The sequence below is a fragment of the Vicugna pacos genome, chromosome 5, assembly GCF_048564905.1.
Source record: "Vicugna pacos chromosome 5, VicPac4, whole genome shotgun sequence".
NCBI classification, from domain to species: Eukaryota; Metazoa; Chordata; class Mammalia; order Artiodactyla; family Camelidae; genus Vicugna; species Vicugna pacos.
Genome location: NC_132991.1, coordinates 13908896 through 13931648, shown reverse-complemented (window position 1 = coordinate 13931648; position 22753 = coordinate 13908896). Strand labels below are relative to the sequence as shown.

At 41.3% G+C, this 22753-nt stretch overlaps 2 protein-coding genes across 4 annotated transcripts in view; one reads left to right on the top strand and one right to left on the bottom strand.

The window, feature by feature from the left end:
* Positions 1-17791, top strand: part of LYPD1 (LY6/PLAUR domain containing 1) — a 47524-nt gene extending 29733 nt beyond the window's left edge. For both annotated transcript variants that reach the window (XM_072960860.1, XM_006196106.4), the window contains one exon: positions 17556-17791. In XM_072960860.1, coding sequence (XP_072816961.1) covers positions 17556-17791 — 236 coding nt within the window. The remainder of the gene's footprint in view (positions 1-17555) is intronic.
* Positions 17277-22753, bottom strand: part of GPR39 (G protein-coupled receptor 39) — a 292796-nt gene continuing 287319 nt past the window's right edge. For both annotated transcript variants that reach the window (XM_072960859.1, XM_006196105.4), the window contains exon 5: positions 17277-18733. In XM_072960859.1, the coding sequence (XP_072816960.1) occupies positions 18225-18733 (509 nt within the window). In that variant the 3' untranslated portion in view covers positions 17277-18224. The remainder of the gene's footprint in view (positions 18734-22753) is intronic.

Sequence of the window (22753 nt, the reverse complement as noted above, 5' to 3'; positions counted from 1 at the left end):
TCTAATTCCTTATTTCTGTGTTTTGTTTTCGGCAAAATTCTTAGAAGCATAATTTCCTTAAATGTCAAATTTCACGGGCCCCAGAGTAAAAGCACAGTGGTAACGCGGAGTAAACTCTTCTGAAGGAACCTCAGTATTTTATTTAGCCTGTCCTTCATCCCTTGGCTAGCCCATCATTCACATCTTAAATAAGATTAATACAAATGACTTCCTCAGGGAGAACAATCTTTATATTTAAAACGAGCCTAGCCACCCATCTAAATCCAAGAGCCCCCAGGAGGCCATCACCTCTCTAAAGACTTAAGAGGGGATTAAAGTTTTCAACGCTGGGTGTTTTGATGAATCTGGTGATAACAGGCGGTGTGTTCCACGGGCACATTGCTGGTCTGCAGATTGGAGCCGTGAGGAATGATTGCCTTCAGCAGGACACAGCTCTGTGCCCCCGTGGGGCGGAGCGGCTGGGCGCTGGCCCAGGCCCTGTTTGACGGACAGCCTTTACCCACCTGCAAGCTGGCTCGCGCTGGCTCTGCCGCCCCGTTACCAAGTCCTCGCCTCTCATGGCCCTGCCTGTATCAATGAAGGCCTGGAGGTTGGTTTTAGCTTTATGTGACCTCTGCTCTCCGTGCTCCACAAGCCGAGTAAAATTTCAGTTCACCTAGTCAGCAAAGCACCCACTATTATGGGACCTCCAGACCCCCTTTAAATGGTTCTTCTCCCTTCTGTCTTCCGCCCTTCCCGCTAGTTCACTCATTCATTCCATATTTATTGAACCCTTATGTGCCAGTCACTGTTCTAATTGCTGGAGCTATGTTGTATTACTAGAGATACCTTAGTAAAATACGTGGTGTATTAGAAATGATTAAGGGAGAAGTCACGCAGCTATTTGGAGAGGTTCAAAATGCATCTCCCTCCTACTCGTGGACATGGCCTTCTCCCACAGCGGGCGGCTGCTCGGAGCACCTGGACAGCTATAAAGCTGCAGGCAAACCAGTGCCGCGGTGCCCTTGGCAGAACCCGTCTGGAGTTCCAAAGAAGCCCTGATTCCACGGGGCTGGGGTGTATTCTGGCCAAGATGGTGCGCACCCCTGTCTGCCACCCTGGTGCCATGAGCTGCTGTGTGCTCCCAGCCTCAGAGAGCTCAGGGAGGCGGCTCACTCAGATTATACTCTCCAGTTCTGTTCCATTGTAATTACAGATGCAGCCCATGAGTGCATTCCCGCTGTAAAACGTTCAGGTAGCACAACTAAATCCAAAGTGTTTCCTGACTCCTGGGCACCCCTAAAGAAACTGTAGCTGTGCAGTGTGTGGCATCTGGAACTCTCTCTGATTTTACTTAGAGATGTAAACTCACACACTGAGCTATGTGTGCACGCGTGCACACACACGTGCACGCACACACACACACATTGCAAGACCACATATTGCTTTGTATTTTTTCTCACATAAGTGGTACGTTTATATATCATTCTGGAAGTCCATTTTCTCAGTCATTGAGAACCAGATGGATATATGGAGTCATTCAATAATCAGTATATTGAGCCGTATCTGTATAGGGCTCTGCACTTTCAACTGCTGCTTAACTTCCCGTATGTAAATGGACCTTTTTCCTATTAAGGATGTGCGCATGGGAAAGTGTGTTTTATTTTGAAGGGTAAGGACTGAGAAATGGATCTACTGGATTTTGTACACTCTGAATTATTATTGATCCTTCCAAATTGCCTTACACCACTGTGTACTCCACTGGCTGGCCGTGAGAGGCCCCTTCTGGTTTACTTGCAGTTCTAGGCCTAGACCTGAGCTCATGGGGCTGGGTTAAAGGGAAGACGGACAGACAAGATACAACCCCTTCCCTGTGACCTTGAGACTTGGGCTTTGGGGCTCTCTCCTTGAGGGTGTGTTCATTCCCATGGCCTCTGGTGGACTCAGCGAGGAAGGGACCTGTGCTGCACTGGGGAAGAGAAGGCATCTGATAAAGCAGTTCTCTGGAGGTGTTGTCTAGTTCCAAAAGTTTAAAAAAAAAAAAGTACATCATTTGCATGGTTCTAATTTCAAATGATTAAAAAGGGTCTACAGGTTTGTTTTTTTTTTTTATCCCTGTCACATGGCCACTCTGTGCCACCCCAGAGACCACCAACAGTGACGCCTTCTTGTATATCCTTCCTAAAATGTTTTATGCATATATATGCAAAACATATGTAGCGTGTGTCATTTTTGCTATTGGTTTCCCAGTGGAAACGTACCATGGTGGGAAGTGTAGTAGAGTGGTTGACAGCATAGATTCTAAAGCCAGGCTTCCCAGGCTCAAATCCCAGCTCTGCCATTTATTATCTGCATGGCCCCTCACAAATTATTTAACCTCTCTCTGCCTCAGTTTCCTCATAGGCAAAGTGGAGATTATTGCTAGAGTTGCTGCAAAGATTAAATGATGTATTATTTGTAGAGCTCTTTAAACTATGTCTGGAATATATAGTGAGAAGCATGGACTCATTTGTTAGTTTTTTGTTTTTTTTTTAAGAGGGAAGGAACTGTCCACCTATACTGTGCTTTATTATTCAGTATTTGATATTGAATGTTTGAATACTGCAAAATGATCACCACAGTAAGTCTAGTTAACATCCAGTCACCATATTCAGGATTTTTTCATGTGATGAGAACTTTTTAGATCTACTCTCTTAACAACTTTCAAATATGCAATACAGTATTAATTGCAGTCACTATGCTGTACATTACATCCCCATGACAATTATTTTATTAATGGAAGTTTGTAGCTTTTGATCTCTTTCACTCATTCTTCCCATCCCCAGTACTCTCCTTCTGACCAGCACCAATCTGTTCTCTGTATCTGTGAGCTTGTTTGATGCTGTTGCTTGAAAACCCATGTATAAGTGAGCTCATATGGTATTGGTCTTTCCTCTATCCGACTTATTTCACTTAGCATGATTCCCTCCAGGTCCATCCATCTTGGCATAGATGGCAAGGTTTCATTCTTTTTTATGGCTGAATAGTACTCCACTGTGTGTGTGTGTGTGTGTGTGTGTGTGTGTGTGTGTGTGTGTGTGTGTGTGTGAGAGTGAGATCACATCTTCTATATACATTCATCCATCAGTGGACACTTAGGTTGTTTCCATATCTTAGCAATTGTAACTAATGCCGCAGTGAATGTGGGGGTGCATATATCTTTTCAAATTAGTGTTTTCATATTCTTTGGATAAAAAACCAGAAGTGGAGTTGCTGGATTATATGGTAGTTTGGTTTTTAATTTTTGGAGGGACCTCCATAGTGAATGCAGTAATTTACATTCCCACCAACAAGGGTGCACAAGGGTTCCTTTTACCCACATCCTTGCCAACACTTGTTATTTTTGTCTTTTTGATACCAGCCATTCTAACAGGTGTGGGGTAATAACTTTTTGGGTTTTGGTTTGCATTTCCCTGATGACTAGTGATGTTGAGCATCTTTTCATGTGTCTGTTGGCCACCTGTGTAGGTTCTCTGGAAATATGTCTATGCAGGTCATCTGCCATTTTTTAATCAGATTTTCTGTATGAGTTCTTTATATATTTTAGATATTAACCCCTTATCAGATACATGCTTTAAAAATATTTTCTTCCATTCAGTAGGCTGCCCTTTCCCTTTTGTTGATGGTTTTCTTTGCTGTGTAGAGCTGTTTAGTTGGATGTGGTCTCACGCATTTACTTACTTATTTGTTTGTGCTTTTGGGGTTACTCCAAAAAATCATTTCCAGGACGGATGTCCCAGGAGCTTGCTGCCTATATTTTCTTTCTTTCTTTTTTTATTTTTTTATTGAGTTATAGTCATTTTACAATGTTGTGTCAAATTCCAGTGTAGAGCACAGTTTTTCAGTTATACATGAACATACATGTATTCATTGTCACATTTTTTTTCACTGTGAGCTACCACAAGATCTTGTATATATTTCCCTGTGCTATACAGTATAATCTTGTTTATCTATTCTACATCTGCCTGTCAGTATCTACAAATTTTGAAATCCCAGTCTGTCCCTTCCCACTCCCTGCCCCCTTGGCAACCACAAGTTTGTGTTCTATGTCTATGAGTCTGTTTCTGTTTTGTATTTATGTTTTTTTTTCTTCTAGGAGTTTTGTGGCTTCAGGTCTTACATTCAAGTCTTTAATCCATTTTGAGTTCATTTTTGTTTATGGTGTAAGATTGTGGTCAAGACTGACTCTTCTGCACGTGGCTGTCCAGTTTTCCCAAAGCCATTTTTTGAAGAGACTGTCCTTCCCCGTTGTATATTCTTGCCTCCTCTGTCATAAGTTAACTGACCACATGTGCATGGGATTACTTCTGGGCTCTCTATTCTGATGCATAAATCTGTCCGTCTGCTTTTATGCCAGTAACATACTGTCTTGATTACTATAGCTTTGTAATAGTTTGAAATCTGGGAACTTAATGCCCCCAGGATTGCTCTTCTTTCTTACGATTGCTTTGGCTATTTGGGATCTTTTGTGATTCCATACAAATTTTAAGATTGGTTGTCCTAGTTCTATAAAAATTGCTATTGGAATTTTGATAGGGATTTTATTGAATCTGTGAATTGTTTGGGATAGTATGAACATTTAAAAATATTAATGCTTCATATTTATGAGCATGAAATATCTTTCCATTTATTTGGGTCTTGAATTTTTTTCATCAGTGTCTTAGAATTTTCAGTGTTTAGGTCTTTTACTTCCTTGGTTAAATTTATTTCTAGGTATTTTATTCTTTCTGAAGCAGTGGTAAATAGGATTGTTTTCTTAATTTGTCTTTGACAGTTCGTTATTAGTGTATAGAAACAGAAGATTTTTGTGTGTTGATTTTGTATCCTACAACTTCACTGAAATCATTTATTGGTTATAAAATTGTGGGGGGCAGGGTAGTCTTTAGGGTTTTCTATGTAATAATGTGCCATCTGCAAATAGTGGTTGTTTTATTTCTTCCTTTCCATCACTTCTCAGCCTTTTGGCTAAGATCAAGTGTAGTATTTCTTCCTTTCCAATTTGGGTGCCTCTTTCTTTCTTTCTTTTTCTCTTTCTTTCTCGTTCTCTCTCTTTCTTTCATGATCACCTGTAGTTCTGTGATTTCAGTGGTCATGTTTCCTCTGTTATTTGTCATTTTATTTGAGTTTTCTTTTTTTTATTGACAAATCTAGCTAAAAGTTTATCAATTTTGTTTATCTTTTCAAGGAACCAGCTCTTCCTTTCTTCCTTCCTTCCTTTCTTCTTTTCTCTCTCTCTGTCCTCTCCCTCCCTCTCTCCCTTCCTTCCACTTAATTGCTAGGACTTCAAATGCTATGTTGAATAAAAGTGGCAAGAGGGGGCCTCCCTGTCTTATTCCTGATCTTCGAGGAAAAGCTTTCCCTTTTCACCACTGAGTATGATGTTAGCTGTGGGCTTATCATATATGGCCTTTATTATATTGAAGTATGATCCTTCTCCATCCACTTTGAGTTATTATCGTCAGTGAATGTTGAATTTTATCAATTGCTTTTTCTGTGTCTACTGAGATAATCATTTGACTTTCATCCTTTAGTCTGTTAATATCTATCTTTCACACTGATTTGCTGATGTTGAACCATCCCTGCATCCCTGGAATAAATCCCAATTGATCATGGGGTGTGATCCTTTTAATGCCATGTTGGGTTTGTTTTGCTAATGTTTTGTTGAGGATTTTTGCATCTATGTTCATAACGGATACTGCCCTGTAATTTTCCTTTCTTGTGATGTCCTTATCTGGTTTTGGTATCAGAGTAATATTGGCCTTGTAAAGTAAGTTTGGAAGTGTTCCCTACTTTATTTATTTTTTTTGGAAGACATTAAGGAGGATTGGTGTTAATTCTTCGAATGTTCTAGAATCCACCAGTGAAGCTGTCTGGTCCTGGACTTTTGTTTGTTGGGAAATTTTAAATTAGTGATCCCGTCTTCTTAATAGTAATGAGTCTTTTCAGGTTTGTTGTTGTTGTTGTTTTGTCATGATTCAGTCTTGGAAATTTGCATGCTCCTAGGAATTGATCTATTTCTCCCATGTTGTCTAGTTCGTTAGCATATAAATGTTTAGAGTAGTCTTTTATGATCAACTGTAGTTCTGTGATTTCAGTGGTCATGTTTCCTCTTTTATTTGTCATTTTATTTGAGTTTTCTTTTTTTATTGACGAATCTAGCTAAAAGTTGATCAATTTTGTTTATCTTTTCAAGGAACCAGCTCTTGGTTTCATTGATCTTTTCTGTTGTCTTTTTAGTCTCGGTTTCATTTATTTCCCCTCTGATTTTTATTTCCTTCCTTTTGCTAACTAACTTTGGGCTTTGTTTTATCTTCTTTTTCTAGTTCCTTGAGGTGTAAAGTTAGATTGTTTATTGGAGACTTCTCTTGTTTCCTCAAGTAGGCATTTATCACTATGAATTTCTCTCTTAGAACAGCTTTTGCTACATCCCATAAGTTTTTGTATGCTGTATTTCCATTTTAATTTGTGGTTACCCTGAGGCTCACATAGAACAACTTGTAACAGTGCGTTTTAAGTTGATAACAAGTTTGAATGCATTCTAAAGCTCTGAATTTCTACCCTTCCCCACCACATTTTGTTTTCAACGTGTGACTTATGTATCCCTTAACTAATATTATCATTGTAACTTTTACCGCTTGTCTTTTGGCCTTCAACCTAGCTTTATAAGTGATTGCCCCACCACCTTTGCAATGTATTTCCCTTTACAAGTGAGAATTATATTTTCATATATTTTGTTACTAATTAGCACCCTCTTTTTTCAGCTTAAATAAGTTCCTTTAATGTTTCTTACGAGGTTGGTTTAGTGGTGATGAACCCCTTTAGCTGTTGCTTGTCTGGAAAACTCTTTCCCTCTCCTTCAATTCTGAATTATAACTTTGCTAGGTAGAATATTCTTGTTCAGAAGTTTTTTATTTCTCTTTCAGCACTTTGAATGTAGGCACATCTCACAGATATCATGGGTCTGGTTCCAGACAACCACAGTAAGGCAATTACTGCAATAAAGCAAGTCACACAAGTTTTTTTGTTTTCCAGTGGATGTAAAAGTTATGTTTATACTGTAATAAGTGTATCATAGCATTATGTCTTTTTAAAAATAGATACTTTAAGTAAAAAGCACAAAGGAAAAACAAGTACAGTAGTGATGTCAAAGATCAGTGTTCTCAGATCACCATAAGAAGTATTATAATAATGGAAAAGTTTGAAATTTTGTGAGAATTACCAAAATATGACACAAAGACATGAAATGAGCAAGTGCTTTTGGGAAAATGGTGCTGATAGACCTGCTAAACTCAGGTTGCCACAAACCTTCAGTTTATTAAAAAACACAACACACACACACACACACACACACACACACACACACACACACACACACACACACACACACACACACACACACACACACACACACACACACACACACACACACACACACACACACACACAGCATCTGTGAGGAACAATAAAACAAAGTGCCACTATATTTATTCTGCCACTCCCTTCTGGCCTGGAAAGTTTCTTCTCAAAACGCTGCTGTTCGTCTTGCGGGGGTTCTCTTGGCAGTAGCAAGTTGTTTCTCTGTTGCTGCCTTTAATATTCTCTCCTTGCCTTGCATTGTCACATTTTAATTATCATGTGTCTTGATGTACATTTCTTTTGATTCATCTTATTTGTAACTCTCTGGGCTTCCTAAATCTGGACGTCTCCTTCCTTCCCCAGGTTAGGGAAGTTTTCAGCCATTACTTCTTCAAATAAGTTTTCTACCCCTTTCACTCTTCTCCTATGATTCCTATAATGTGAATATTAGTCCACTTGATGTTGTTTCATGAGTCCTTTAAACTATCCTCATTTTTTTTTATTCCTTTTTGTTTGCTCCTATTGCTCCTCTGCCCTGACTTAGAGCTCACTGATCCTTTCTTCTGCTTCATCTAGTTGGCTGTTTGAACTCCTCTAATGTATTTTTCAGTTCAATTATTGTATTCTTCAGCTCTGTGACTTCTGTGTGGTAATTTTTTTCCCCAGGCTTTGAAAATCTATTATTAATTAAGCAGACAAATGAGACAGGAAAAAAAAGCCCAATTTTTTTCATATATATATGCATACATACACACATACACACACACCCACACCCACAGACAGGAAAAAAAGCCCAATTTTTTTCATATATATATGCATACATACACACATACACACACACACACACACACACACACACACACACAATATTCATTGTTCCTAAGAACAACTTAGAGCTTTAGCTTTTTTTTTTTTTTACTTTCCTATTTGGGGGGTGGGGTTATTATATTTAGGAACATTTACCAAAAAAAAGTGGCTAAAATGACATAAAAATATATGGTGGTGGTAAAAATGCACAGATTCCACAGTAACTCCGGCTCCCTATCTATGTTGTGATCATGCCCTTGGATACCTGCAATGCCCTTCTCCTCCACGCCCACCACAGGTAACAGCAAGTTATTAGAGGGCTTCAGATTAAAGAACCAGCAGCCCTTGTATCTGTTGGGTCCTCCAGTTAGCAGATGTCAAGCCCGAGTTAGAAGTGCAAGGAATTTACTGGAAGAAATGCTGGTGAAAAATAAGAGGAGAGGATTATAGTAGGAGTAGACCTCAAAATCCTTCAGACAGTTCTACAGGTCTGATACGTGTAAAAGAAGATAAAAATGGAAAGTTGGATAGGAAAGGTCTCAGACTGCAATGCGGCTTTGAAGAATTCAGCAATCCATGTGGGAGCTCAAGCACAGACTGCTGGGGGAGGAGTCCTGCATCCACATGGGGCAGAAATGGGCAGGCTTACTATTCCCACCATTAGAGCTTTAGCTTTTTAAACTTACATAGTTATCAAAGGAATAAAGCCAACCACAGAATAAGAATCAACAGAATACAGTAATCGAATCATAAAGGACAGTCAAATGTGCTTACACATATTAATAAATCAGTCATTTAAGTTATAAATAATACATAATTCATTTGTGCTTTTTTTTTTTAGATTCCACATATAAGCAACTTCATATGGCTTTTTTCTTTCTTTTCTGAGTTACTTAGAATGATGATGTCCAGGTCCATTCATACTGCTGCAAATGGCATTTTATTCTTTTTACTCCATTGTTTAAGTATACCACATCTTCTTTATCTAGTCATCTGTTGATGGACATTTGGGTTGTTTCCATGCCTTGGCTATTGTATATAGTACTGCTATCAACATTGGGGTGAATGTATCTTTTTGAATTATATTTTTCTCTGGGAATATGCCCAGGAGTGGGATTACTGGATCCTATGGTAACTCTACTTTTTGTTTTGTAATGAATCTCCATTCTGTTCTCCATGGTGGCTGCACCAATTTACATTCCCATCCACAGTGTAGGAGGGTTCCTTTTTCTCCACACCCTCTCCAGCATTTATCATTTGTAGACTTCTTAATGATAGCTATTCTGGCTGGTGGGAGGTGATAGCTCACTGTAGTTTTGATTTGCATTTCCCTAAAAATTAGTGATGTTGAGCATCTTTTCATGTATTTGTTGGCCATCTGTATGTCTTTGGAGAGATGTCTCTTTAGGCATTCTGCTCATTTTTTGATGGGGATGCTTTTTTTTTTTTCCTGATATTAAGGTGTATGAGCTGTTTGTGTATTTTAGAAATTAGTCACATTTCAGTCACATCATTTGCAAATATTTTCTCCCATTCTTAGATTATCTTTTTTGTTGTTGATAGTATCCTTAGCTGTGCCAAAGTTTTACATTTAATTAGATCCCATTTATTTATTTTTTCTTTTATTTCCATTACTTTAGGAGCTGGTTCAAAAAATATATTGCAGTGATTTGTGACCAAGAATTTTCTGCCTATGTTTTCCTCTAGGAGTTTTATAGTATCTGGTTTTATGTTTAAGTCTTTAATCCATTTTGAGTTTATTTTTGTATATGGTGTTAGAGAATGTTCTAGTTTCAGTCTTTTACAGGTAGCTGTTCAACTGTCCTAGCACCAGTTATTGAAGAGACTGTGTTATCTCCATTGTGTATTCTTCCCTCCTTTGTCATAGATTAATTGACCCTAAGTGTGTGGATTTATTTCTGGACTGTCTATCCTGTCCCATTGATCTATGTGTCTGTTTTTGTGCTGGTACCATACTGTTTGATAACTGTAGCTTTGTAGTATAGTCTGAAGTCAGCACGATTCCTCTAGCTTCATTCTTCCTTTTCAACATTGTTTTGGCCATTTGTGGTCTTTTGTGTTTCCATACAAATTTTAACATTTTTTGTTTCAGCTCCGTGAAAAACGTCATTGGTAACTTGATAGGGATTGCATTGAATCTGTATTTTGGCTTGAGCAGTATGGTCATTTTAACAATATTGATTTTTCCAATCCAAGAACATGGTATGTATCTTTCCATTTTTTTATGCTGTCTTCAGTTTCTTTCATCAGTGTCTTACAGTATTCAGAATACAGATCTTTTGCCTCCTTGGGTAGGTTTATGCCTAGGTATTTTCTTCTTTTTGGTGTGATGGTAAATGGTATTGTTTCCTTAATTTCTTTTTCTGCTATTTCATTGTGAGTGTATAGAAATGCAACTGATTTCTGTATATTAATGTTATATCCTGCAATTTTGTCAAATTCATTGATGAGCTCTAGAAGTTTACTGGTCACTTCTTTACGGTTTTCTATGTATAGTATCATGTCATGTGTAAACAGTGACAGTTTTACTTCTTCATTTCCAATTTGGATTCCTTTTATTTCTTTTTCCTCTCTGATTTCTATGACTAGGACTTCCAAAACTATGTTGAATAGAAGTGGAAAGAGTGGGCCTCCTTGTCTTGTTCCTGATCTTAGAGGAAATGCTTTCATTTTTTCCCCATTAAGTATGATGGTAACTGTGGGTTTGTCATATATGGCCTTTATTGTGTTGAGATATATTTCACCTATACCCATTTTCTGGAGAGTTTTTATCATAAATGGATATTGAAATTTATCAAAAGCTTTTGTGCATCTATTGAGATGATCATACGGATTTTATTCTTCAGTTTGTTAATGTGGTGTGTCACATTGATTAATTTGTGGACATTGAAAAATCCTTGCATCCCAGGGATAAATCCCACTTGATCATGGAATATGATCCTATTAATGCATTGTTGGAGTTCATTTGCTAGTATTTTGTTGAGGACTTTTGTATCTATATTTATAAGTGATGTTGACCTGCAATTTTCTTTCCTTGTGACATCCTTGTCTGGTTTTGGTATCAGGGTGATGGTTGCCTCATAGAATAAGTTTGGAAGTGTTCCCTCCTCTGCAGTTGTTTGGAATAGTTTCAGAAGGATGGGTGTTCTGTGAATGTTTGGTAGAATTCACCTGTGAAGCCACCTGGTCCTGGAATTTTGTCTGTTGGAGTTTTTAAATCACTGATTCAACTACAGTACTGGCATTTGGTCTATTCATATTGTCTTTTTCTTCCTGGTTCAATCTTGGAAAATTGTCCATTTCTTCTATATTGTCCTTTTTGTTGGCGTATAGTTTCTTATAGGAGCCTATTATGATCCCTTGTATTTCTGTGATGTCAGTTGTAAAACTTCTGCTTTTTTATTTCTGATTTTATTAATTTGGATTCTCTCCCTTTTTTCTCGATGAGTCTGACTAAAAGTTTATCAATTTTGTTTATTCTTTCAAAGAACCAGCGTTTAGGTTCATTTATCTTTTCTGGTTTTTTTAGTCTCTGTTTCATTTATTTCTGCTGTGATCTTTATGATTTATTTTCTTCTAACTTCGGGTTTTGTTCTTCTCTCTCCAGCTGCTTTAGGTGTAAGGTTTGATTGTTTACTTGAGATTTTTCTTGTTTCCTGAGGTAGGCTTGTATAGCTGTAAATTTCCCTCTGAGAACTGCTTTTGCTGTGTCCCAGAGGTTTTGGATCATTATTTTTGTTTTCATTTGTCTGAAAGTATTTTTTGATTTCCTCTTTGATTTCTTCAGTGATCCATTGGTTGTTTAGCAGCATATTGTTTAGCCTCCACATGTTTGTAGTTTTTGCAAGGTTTTTTCTTATAGTTGATTTCTAACCTCATAGCATTGTGGTTGGAAAAGATGCTTGGTACAATTTCAATTTTCCTAAATTTACTGAGGCTAGCTTTGGGGCCAACATGTGGTCGATTCTGGAGAATGTTCCACGTGCACTTGAGAAGAATGTGTACTCTGTTGCTTTCAGAAGGAATGCTCTATAGGTATAAGTTAAGTCCATCTGGTCTAATATATTATTTAGGGCCTGTATTTCCTTATTGATTTTCTGTCTGGATGATCTGTCCATTGATGTAAGTGGGGTGTTAAGGTCCCCCACTATTACTTAGTTATTGTCAATTTCTCTTCTTATGTCTGTTAACAATTACCTTATATATCGAGGTGCTCCTATGTTGGGTGCACATATATTTACGAGCCCTTAAGCATTATGTAGTGTCCTTCTTTGTCTCCTGTAACAGTCTTTATTTTAAAATTTATTTTGTTTGATGTAAGTATTGCTACTCCAGCTTTCCTTTGGTTTCCATTTGCATGGAATATGCTTTTCCATCCCCTTTGAGACTGCATGTGTCTGTAGCTCTGAATTGGGTCTCTTGTAGGCAGCATATATATGGGTCTTGTTTTTGTAGCCATTGAGCCCATTTGTGTCTTTTGGTTGGAGCATTTAATCCATTTACATTTAAGGTAATTATTGATATGTATGTTCTTATTGCCATTTTGTTGTTTTGGGTTTGTTTTTGTAGGTCTTTTTTCCTCTTCTCTTGTGGTTTGATGACTAGAGAAGTTCCTTAACATTTGTTGTAAAGCTGGTTTGGTGGTGCTGAATTCTTTTAGCTTTTGTTTATCTGTGAAGCTTTTGATTTCTCCATCAAATCTGAATGAGAGCCTTGCTGGATAAAGTATTCTTGGTTGTTATATCGTGCCAGTCCCTTCTGGCCTGTAGAGTTTCTGCTGAAAAATCAGCTAATAACATACAAAGCAACACCCATAAATTTATTTGTTGCTTTTCTCTTGCTAATTTTAATATTTTTCTCCTTATCCTTAATTCTCGTCAATTTGATAACTATCTACCTTGGTGTGTTCTTCTTTGGGTTGATCCTGTGTGGAACTCTGCACTTCCTGGACTTGGGTGACTGTTTCCTTTCCCAAGTTAGGGAAGTTTTCAGTTATCTCTTCAGAATTTTTTTCAGGTCCTCTCTTCTCTTTCCAGGACCCCTATAATGCAAATATTAGTGTACTTCATGCTGTCCCAGAGTTCTCTTTAACTCCTCATTTTTTTTTTCACTTTTTCTTTTTCCTGTTCTGCAGCAGTGATTTCCACTGATCTGTCTTATAGCTGATTGACCCGTTCTTCTGCCTTATTTAGTCTGTTCTTGGTTCCTTCTAGTGTGTTACTCATTTCAGTAATTTTATTCTTCAGTCTGTTTGGGTCTTTATATTTTCCAGCTCTTTGCTAAAAACCTCACTCTGTGCATCTATACTCAAGTTCTCTGAACATCTTTGCCATCTTTACTTTAAACTCTTTGCCAGATAAATTTCCTAGCTCCTCAGCACTTATTTCTTCTGGGATTTTGTCTTGTGCCTTGGCTTGGAAGATATTCTGCTGCTGCCTCATATTATCTATCTTTCTATTTGTATTTTTAGGTAGGTAAGTTAGGTTTCTCAACCTTGGAGAGCTGGCCCTCTGTGGGAGATGCCCTATGCATCCCAGCAGTGCACTCCTCTCTTGTCACCCAAGGGCCAGGGTCCAGCCAGTCCCAGCGTAGAGTCTGGCCTGGCCATTCCTTCCACTGGCTTAGAGATTGTTGTTTTCCTATTTCTGGGACCTGCTGGATGAGGCTGTACTAGAGGCTTATGCAGGTCTCCTGGCGGGAGGAGTCAGTGCCAGCCCGCTGCTGGGTGAAGCTTGGTCCTGGACCTCTGGTGGGTAGGGCTGTGTCTAGAGGCATTTATGGCTCAGGAAGTCTGCTGATGGGTGGGGCTGTGTTCCCACCCAGTATGTTGTTTGGCCTGAGGCTTCCAGCCCTTAAGCCTGCAGGCTGTTGGGTGGGGCTAGGTCTTTGCACTAATAATCCAATCAAGATGTCAGCCTCCAGGAAAGCTCATGTAGCTAGATGAACACTCCTGTTTCTGCCACCAGTTTTTATGTCCCCAAGGTGAGCTGCAGCCACCCCCTACCTCCCCAGGAGACCTTCCAAAACCAGCAGGCAGGTCTGGCCCAGGTTCCTATGAAATCACTGCCTCTGCCCTTGGACCTGGCGCTTGATTTCCATGTATGCTTCCCAAGAGAGTGAAGTCTGTTTCCCCTAGTCCTGTGGGGCTCCTGGAGGTAAGCCCCACCAGCCTTCAAAACCAGATGTCCTGGGAGCTCCTCCTCCCCATGCTGGAACCCCAGGCTGGGGAGCCTGACGTGGGGCTCAGAGCTCTCAGTCCTGTGGGAGGGCCTCTGCGACTTACGTATTCTTCAGGTTGTGGGTCACCCACCCCAGGGGTATGGGGCCCAATTATATAGCGAGCATGCCCCTCCTATTATGGTTCCCTCTTTTTTTTCTAGTTGAAGAGGATTTTTTTGCTAGGTTCCAGTCTTTTTTTTCAGTGGTGGTTTAGCAGTCAGTTGTGGTTTTGTTGCAGTCTCAAGGAGAGGTGAATTTGGGGACTACTCTGCCATCTTGACTGGAAGTCTCTGCAGAACCATTTCTCACACTAAAGTCTCAGTGTGAGCCTTGGTCAAGTCACTTGGTCCTTAGAGTCTTGGTTTCCTCACCCATAAAATGGAAATATCTACTTTGCTCACCTCAAAAGTTTCTGAGATAGTAAGTCTATGTGGTACTTACTTACATTCTCTGTTGAAGTTCTCACTGTGTTCATCCACTCTTCTCTCAAGTTTTGTGAGCATATTTAAGACCATTATTTTGAACTTTTTTTTTTTTTGGTAAATTACTTACGTCTGTTTCATTAACATTTTCTTCTGAACTTTTAGTCTTCTATTTGGAACATATTCTTCTATTTCTTCGTTTTGATGGCTTGTGTTGGTTTCTGTGCATGGGATGGAACAGCTACCTCTCTCAGTCTAGAAGGATTGGTCTTGTGTAGGAGATGTACCTTGTCATTCAGCCCTACCCCAGCTTTTGGTTATCTTGTCAACCTTTGCAATTGTCCAAGCAGCCTATTTTATTTTTAATAGCTCCCAGTAGTTGTGTGTGTGCTGAGATCAGCTAATGTCCCAAAGAAGAGGATCTCAGCACCTAGATTCAGGTTGACTGGAAGGCAGACCCTCTGGCAGCAACTTTTAAAGAATGCAAATATATACAGCCCTGCAGAGCAGTGAGCATAGGCCCCACTAGCCACTAGAGCCAGGTGATCTGGTGGTGTCCCCTGGGCAGCAGTCACAAAAGCTGGGGCTCCCATCATGCATTACTCATCTAACTAAAATCATCGATTCATAGTCCTACAGAGTTAGATTTAAAAATATATCCCCAGCCATATTACTAAGTAAAAATGCAAATTGAAATACAGCATAGTACATACCTTTTCTCCGTGGACACACACAGAAGTGCATAGACACAGACCTGGAAGGAGGCACCCAAAGTGCTAAGAGTGCTCACCTCCGAGGAGGACCCAGGGTTGGACGTGGTGGGCACGGGGTCTTTGCACCTTATCTGTCTGAGCTTTTTTTTTTTTGTAGTGAAAACATATTCAGTAAATACTTTCGAATTTTTTAAATTTACTTAATTGAGTTTGTAAAATTTACTTGAAGAGAGGTTTTTGAAGTTGAACTGGCAAATGGCAGTACTTTTGATATTTAAGAATAAAAAGATAGTAAAACTTAATTTCCTAAAATGGGCACTGGTGAGCACAGAGAGACAACGGGAAGTCTGGGAACGTGAAAGCGCCCTGCAGCACGGGCCTTAGCTGTCGGCAGCGCTCCTCCCTCTCCCTACACGTCCCCTGTCTGTGGGCGTCATCTTACCAGACCAGCTGCCTTCCGGGTTCTCCTAACAGTCTTAGAAAATCGACGCATACAAACAAGCAGTTATAGAAATGACATAAAATTGCATGTTTTAATGTAAATCTAAAGGGCTTCTTTATCTCCCACTTGGAAGTTTTAGGCACTTCAATTTTTTTAGGCACTTCAATTTTTTTTTTTACTGTTTCTCTAGCATCCAAAGCAGCAGCTCTCAGGGGGTGGATAGGGGCCCAAATCAAAGCAATGCCTGCAAACTCGCATCCCTGCAGGGAGTCCAAGGGAAAGGAGCCCTGGCTCCTGGTGAGACGTGTTGTGTCCCCCATGTGGGACAGCAGATGGGCTAAAGGCATGCACTTCGATGTCCAGCTGTAGGATGACATCATCTGTCCAAAACAAAAGGTAATTCATTGATACAAAACGGCCTCACACACTGCAAGCTATTTTCAAAGTAGTCTCTTCCCCCCTGCAAAAAACACTATCACCGAAACCATTTTGTGGTTAACCGGCTGGCTGTCTTGCTATACAGTACTACAGATTTGATGGCATGGAACCACAATACTTGGTTCAAATCACAATGTTCTACCTTCTAGAAGTGTGACTTTGGGCAACTTACTAAATCTCTCTTGCCCTGAGGATCACCATCTGTGAAATGGGGCTGGTCTTGGGGGCCATCATCGTAGGGTTGTTGCAGGTCGTAAACAAGCTAGTAGCCCCCTGAAAAGTGCCTGGCATCCAGGGAAGTTTTTAATAAGACTAGCTGTTACTTGGGTAAACTTTCAGCTTTATGAAGTCAGATGATTATGTTGCAGTTTGGACCTAACACATGTGCTCCTTAAATTGGTCCTTCCAGTCTTACTGGGAAGCCCTTTTATGCGCCCACAGTGTGTTATTAACTACTGGCTGTGTGATACTGACTGGGAAATGGCCATATATTCTGAGGGCAAAACGCCCCTTAGAATAAGGCAGTGCTGGGCACACTGTCAGCCAGGCCACCCCTTCACTAAACCCCTGGGACCCCTCAAACCTGGGGAAAAGCAGGGCTCCTTCCTTCTGTGGTGATCTGGTTTAGTCACACTGGGGCTTGGTCTTTGTTAAATCCTGGAGTTCTCTCAATAAACACATAGCTGAGAGCCATCGCTCTGTGGTCGCTCATAAGTAAGAGATAAGATCTTAAAGCCTGGCTTGGGGTCCTCTGTGGCATGAGAGTTTGAACCCAAAAAAAAGTAAATAAAAAGCTCCGTCTAGTACACAGTGTGAATTCCAACTTGAAACGAAAATAAACTTTGATTGTAACAGCTCTTTATTCACTGGTATTGGCATCTCAAATAGCTCAGAGAAAAACTGTCAAGAGCAAGTGAAGTGATGACTGCCTTCACTGCGTATGTCGGGTAGTTTGGGGGTCTCAACGAAGCAATCCGAATGAGCTCCCTGGCCCCACCATGTTTCTGGGTGATAGGAGGAGTAAGAAGGTGCTGTCCACGGGAATTTGGGCTCAGACCAAGGCCATCCTCTTGGCCAGCACAGGCCGGTTAACCCAGCTCCTTCGGGTTTGTGTTACAGGGATCATGTACCGCAAGTCATGTGCATCCTCCGCTGCCTGCCTCATCGCCTCTGCTGGGTACCAGTCCTTCTGCTCCCCAGGGAAACTGAACTCGGTGTGCATCAGCTGCTGCAACACCCCTCTTTGCAACGGGCCCCGGCCCAAGAAAAGGAGCAGCTCCACCTCAGCCCTGCGGCCGGGGCTCCCCAGCACCATCCTGCTCCTCATGTTAGCCCTGTTCTTGGCACATTGCTGAAGCCAAAGGAGATGCCGGCCTCCCCTGCAGTGTTCTTCTGGCCTGCCACCCCCCTGCTCCCCGAGATTCTTCTGGATGTCCTTCAATTCCGGGTAGGGAGGGGAATCTGTGTTCTTTCGTTTAGTTCCTTTGCAAATAATGAAAGATCTGAATGTGAACAAATTTTTGTGAGCACTGAATCAGTCCAGGCTGACTGAATTTACAGTATGTCCTTGAAGGAAGGGGAGTGAAAGTCGGCCCTGTCTGTCCCCAGAGTCGAGGCCAGGCTGGCAGAACCAGCCCTCAAGTGGGCATCTGACTTGGCCCAGGCCCCTGGCTTCCACTCCTGTCCCTGGTGGGGGCACAGCTTCTTTGGTCACTACTGCGTGAGGGTAACGCTGCTTTCACTTCGGGAGGGCGGGTGGTTAGCACTCCAGGCCTCCCTCCTTGATAGTCACAACTCATGCTCCTGAAAACCATTCTCCATGGCGGGGCTGGCTGGTTTAGCCGCTGAGTTGGATTCTAGGGACTCCTGGCTCACTGCCTGAGGCTCGGGCTCGGACTTGGCTTGGTTCTGAAAAGTACTTAAGAAAACCCTGTTAGTGCTCCTTGCAGAGGAACCGCGCCGGGAGGCCAGGAAGATGAGCGGGCGCCGAGTGGAGCGGGCGCCGTCCACGGCCGAGGCCGTGCCGGAGCGCAGGTGCTTCTCCTGGTTGGCGTGCGGCAGCGCCAGGCGGCAGCACAGCACCTGCCGGAACACCTTGCGGAACTGCTGCGAGGACACATTGTACAGCAGCGGGTTGACCACCGAGCTCAGGTAAAAGAAGGTGTCCGCGAAGGGGAGGAGGATCATGTACGCCCGGAAGTAGGACTTGGTCCAGTCGTGCTTGGGTTTGGCTGCAGCCATGATCCTCCGAACCTGGTTAGGCATCCAGCAGACGGCCAGCATCACAACAATCAGCCCTGGGCAGGTGGGGGGAAGAGAACAGCCACCTCAGACCAACAACACAACACTTATAACATACTTCAGCCCCTCAGTTCTGTGTTCACTGGCCAGGAAATGGTACCAATTTTTCAAGTTGTGCTTGACAGCTTTTTTTTTTTGCCACTAGCAAAAAAGAATTTAACACTCTTTCAAGGCCGGGGGGAGCTGACTGTGTTAAAGACCATTAAATGCTTTAGACAACTTATTTATACCTGCTGATGGTTGTTAATTTTAAAAATGTTTTCACTGTGGTTTGTGTATCCAGAAAGCATTTTATGCAGCCCATAAATCTGGTTTTGTCCTTTAAAGACTAGATGGATACAGTGGAGCCATATCAGATGAATGCTTGCGCAGAGAAGACCAGTGATATTTTCAAGACAAAGGGAAGTGGTGTCCCTTTGGGAACAAAGTGTTCATAGCGACACTGATTTTGCATTCAGCTTCAGGGGAGGCAAAATCAGGAGTAGCCTGTCTCCAGGAGGGTGTTTTTTGGAAATAGGTTTAGTAGGTATGGATACCTGTAATTACAACGCTCATATCTATAACAGCACTTCTGTTTCTTTTCGGATGTTTTTATATATATCATCTCTTCCACCCTCATAGAAGGAAAAATGTTACTGGAAAACAATGGAAAGTATAAAATTTCCTTCTTCAGCTGGTAAGATGCTCACTGCTTTTGTGGCACTGAGCTGTAGCAATGTCAGCAGTTCAGAAAAGATCAGGCCCTGAAGAACCACCCACCACTCAGTGGACCCCTAAGCGGGGATCCGTTGACTGCTGGACAGATGTGCGCATGCCCACAAAGCCGCTGTCCGAATCACAGTCATTGCTCTTTCCACAGCCTCTGACAGAAAAAGATGCCAGGTAACCACAGACAACCGGTATCACAGTGTTATGAGTATGTATCCACAGTGACCAAAAAGGTAAAGAGAATAAGAAAAGGAAGGTCTTGGGGAGCTAAGACATCAGAATGTCAGTTTCTACATGGAGAGCTGGTATCTTAAAGCTGTGTTTTGATTTTTCACAAATTTTTCCTCCAGCACCTAAATTTGAATTTTTCCTTGTTATATTACTTATTCACATTTTCAAAGCTCTTTGCTTTTCTAGGAAACAACAGGGAAATTATTGTTGGCAATGACCCCTCTTGCCTTTGATCAGCGGTAAATATTTCATTAATAACTGCTCCAGGAAAAACAGCCATATTTACCAATCCAAGGTTGGCTCTTTCACTCACCTGAGCATCCCCTTACCTGGTGGTGGGGAAGGCCCTAGGTATGTTCTCTGGCACTGAAATAACCCAGTTTTCCCAATAACAAATCCTCCAAAAATCCCAGCTGTCAGCAAAGAGGACCTTGGAAACCTGCTGCCCTGTTAATTTCCAAGGGTTGGTTTTTTTTTTTTTTAATCCTGTCAAGCCTGAGCCCAAATTTGAAATACAAACCAATTTGCTTATTTCTTTCCTTTGAGTCTGTTCTTGTTTGCTACCCTGAGAACACTCAGTAAATCTAAAAATAGGCAAAGTAACATTGATCTGATGAAAAGGCAGAAAAAAATCACCTTAAGTCAAGAGTGTATGCTGAAGCACCTAGTTACAGCTGGGAACAGAAATCATTTTTTCTGATAACCAAAAAAAAACCAAAAACAAACCTGCGCAGGAAATCGGGGACTTTCCTTTTCCATTGCTTTAAGAGGCACGGGTGCTTCCAGCCACCTGTGCTATTCCAAGTGTGTTCTTAAGTTATTTCTCCTTGTTTTTATCTCCTACAGCTCTGACAGAGAGGTTCATCTCATTAATTGTAAAGGAGCCAGGAAGCTCACCATAGCTAGGGAAGCGACACATCTTCACAAAGTTTTTTTTTTCCTCTTCCTTGCTACTGAAGTTGAGAGAACAAGTAACAACCCTCTTCCTCCGTGGACTGATTGCCTAGCGTATGGCTCTTGAGCACAGGGTTTTAGATGTGTGCTGTGCTGAACAGTGGGAGGTTGTACATCAGGTGGCAAAACTACAGAAAGGCAATGAGAACCACCTTGTACTCACCACAGGCTGAACACAGCAGAGCGTCTAAAGGCAGGGATGTGGGGCAAGAGATGTGATGAAAGTGCTCTTCTCCTATCCTGTCTGTTCTCGCGACCTCTTATTTACATGTCCCTCATGCTCCCATTACCGTCACCCCCTTTGCCTGGTGTCAGTTGTCCTTGATCGACTGACCCATCAAAAGAAGTAGAGTTCCGTAAAAGGCAAGACCCAGCACCCCAGGGAAGAGGCAAGGAACGAGGTCAGATGAAGGATTGCGGACGGTTTGTAGTTTCAGCCAGGAGAGAATCCTTGCCCTGAAACTGAAGCAGCTAAAGTAAATAAGTAGGAGGTACCTTAGTCTGAACAAGCAGCAGAAGATGAGGTAGCATACCAGAGATTCTTCAGGGATGAGAAAAAGAAGGGAAATTTTGGCTTTCTGGGTTTAGAAGTAAATAGATAGGAAAGCAAATACAACTTTGGAGGACAAGTGAGACAAGGAACCGAGTTAGAAATGGTCAGGGATTAAAAGACGAGGCCATCAGACAGGTCATGAGCTGTAAGAATGATGCCGATTGTTTACTGAATTTTCCCCATGTCAGTTTCAGTGCTCTCTGCTAATTTCCTGTGCATTTCTCACTTCTAACAACAGCCTGCTGAGATCAAAACTGTCACCTCCGTTTTATAGGTGAAGAAGTTGAATCTTAGTTACCCCAGGGCTATAGCCAGGACACGTGCTTGCTGGACTCCAAAATCCACAAGAGATACAGATACACACACACATTTTTCTCAAAGATGCAATATTGTCTTTCTCACGGTTTCAGTTTGAAAAATAAAACACAAAGCAAGACTAAACATGAGCCAACATTCCACCATACATAATACATGTTAAGCAGCACTGTCCACTAGACATGTAAGCCACAACTATAATTTTAAAATCTCAACCACACTCGAAAAGTAGAGACAGGTGAAATCAACTTTCTTAATCCGATATGCCCCAAATATCATTTCACACGTGGGTTCAACATGCTACCAAATGCGATATTTTACAATTTTTCATACTAAGTCTTTGAAACCCAGTGTGGCTTTTATAGAACACTGCATTTAGGGCCACCCAACTGGCTACAGCACAGGTCCCTTATCCTTCATGGTCTCTCCCCAGAGCAGCAAGGCTCTTTATTTCCTCCTCTTCCCAGCCACATACCGAGAGAGTCCTGCCAAACCAAGGAAACACCCCAGGAATCCCCTGCCTGGCCTGTATTTATCCACCTAAGATTCTGATGATGGAACCAAGGTTGACTTTTGGTCTTATTTCTAAGTATGCATTCCCAGATTTATCTAGTCTTTTCACATAAAGCCTTCCCTATAGGGGGACTACAAATTATTTAAGGCCTAAGTAGTTCTGAAAGCACAAAATTGTGTTTTGCATTCCTCATTCTAAGCCTTGCCTAGTCATTCTAGAATAACCCAGATGGTGCCAAGTCTCTGCCAGGGCTGCTAGAATATAATACACTTCCCCCGCCTCAACTGGCTAGGACCTTTTCTCCTGTGCTTCGAAAGATTTTGTTCTGGAAAGGGGCACTGGGCACACAGGTACAGCCAAGGGCAAGTGTGAGGTTGTGTCCAGGGGCAACGTCGTAGAGGTTAGCCTTTGGGAAGGAAGGAAGAGAAGTCAAAGTAGTCCCCTTACAGAACTGACGTTTTGAGGGGAGGGTGTAGCTCAGTGGTAGAGCACATGCTTAGCCTGCACGAGGTCCTGGGTTCAATCCCCAGTACTTTTCTTAGAGAAATACATAAACCTAATTACTACCCCTCAATAAAAAAAAAATTTTATAATTAATTGTTCATTTTCACATTTGAAAACACATTTTTCATTATTTTAGATAACACATTGCCGAGAATAAACACCATGTCCAAAGGTGACTTTTTATTCTGTTTAACAACTGGTTCAGCTGTATTTCCAGCTACTCTGAAGCTGAGACCG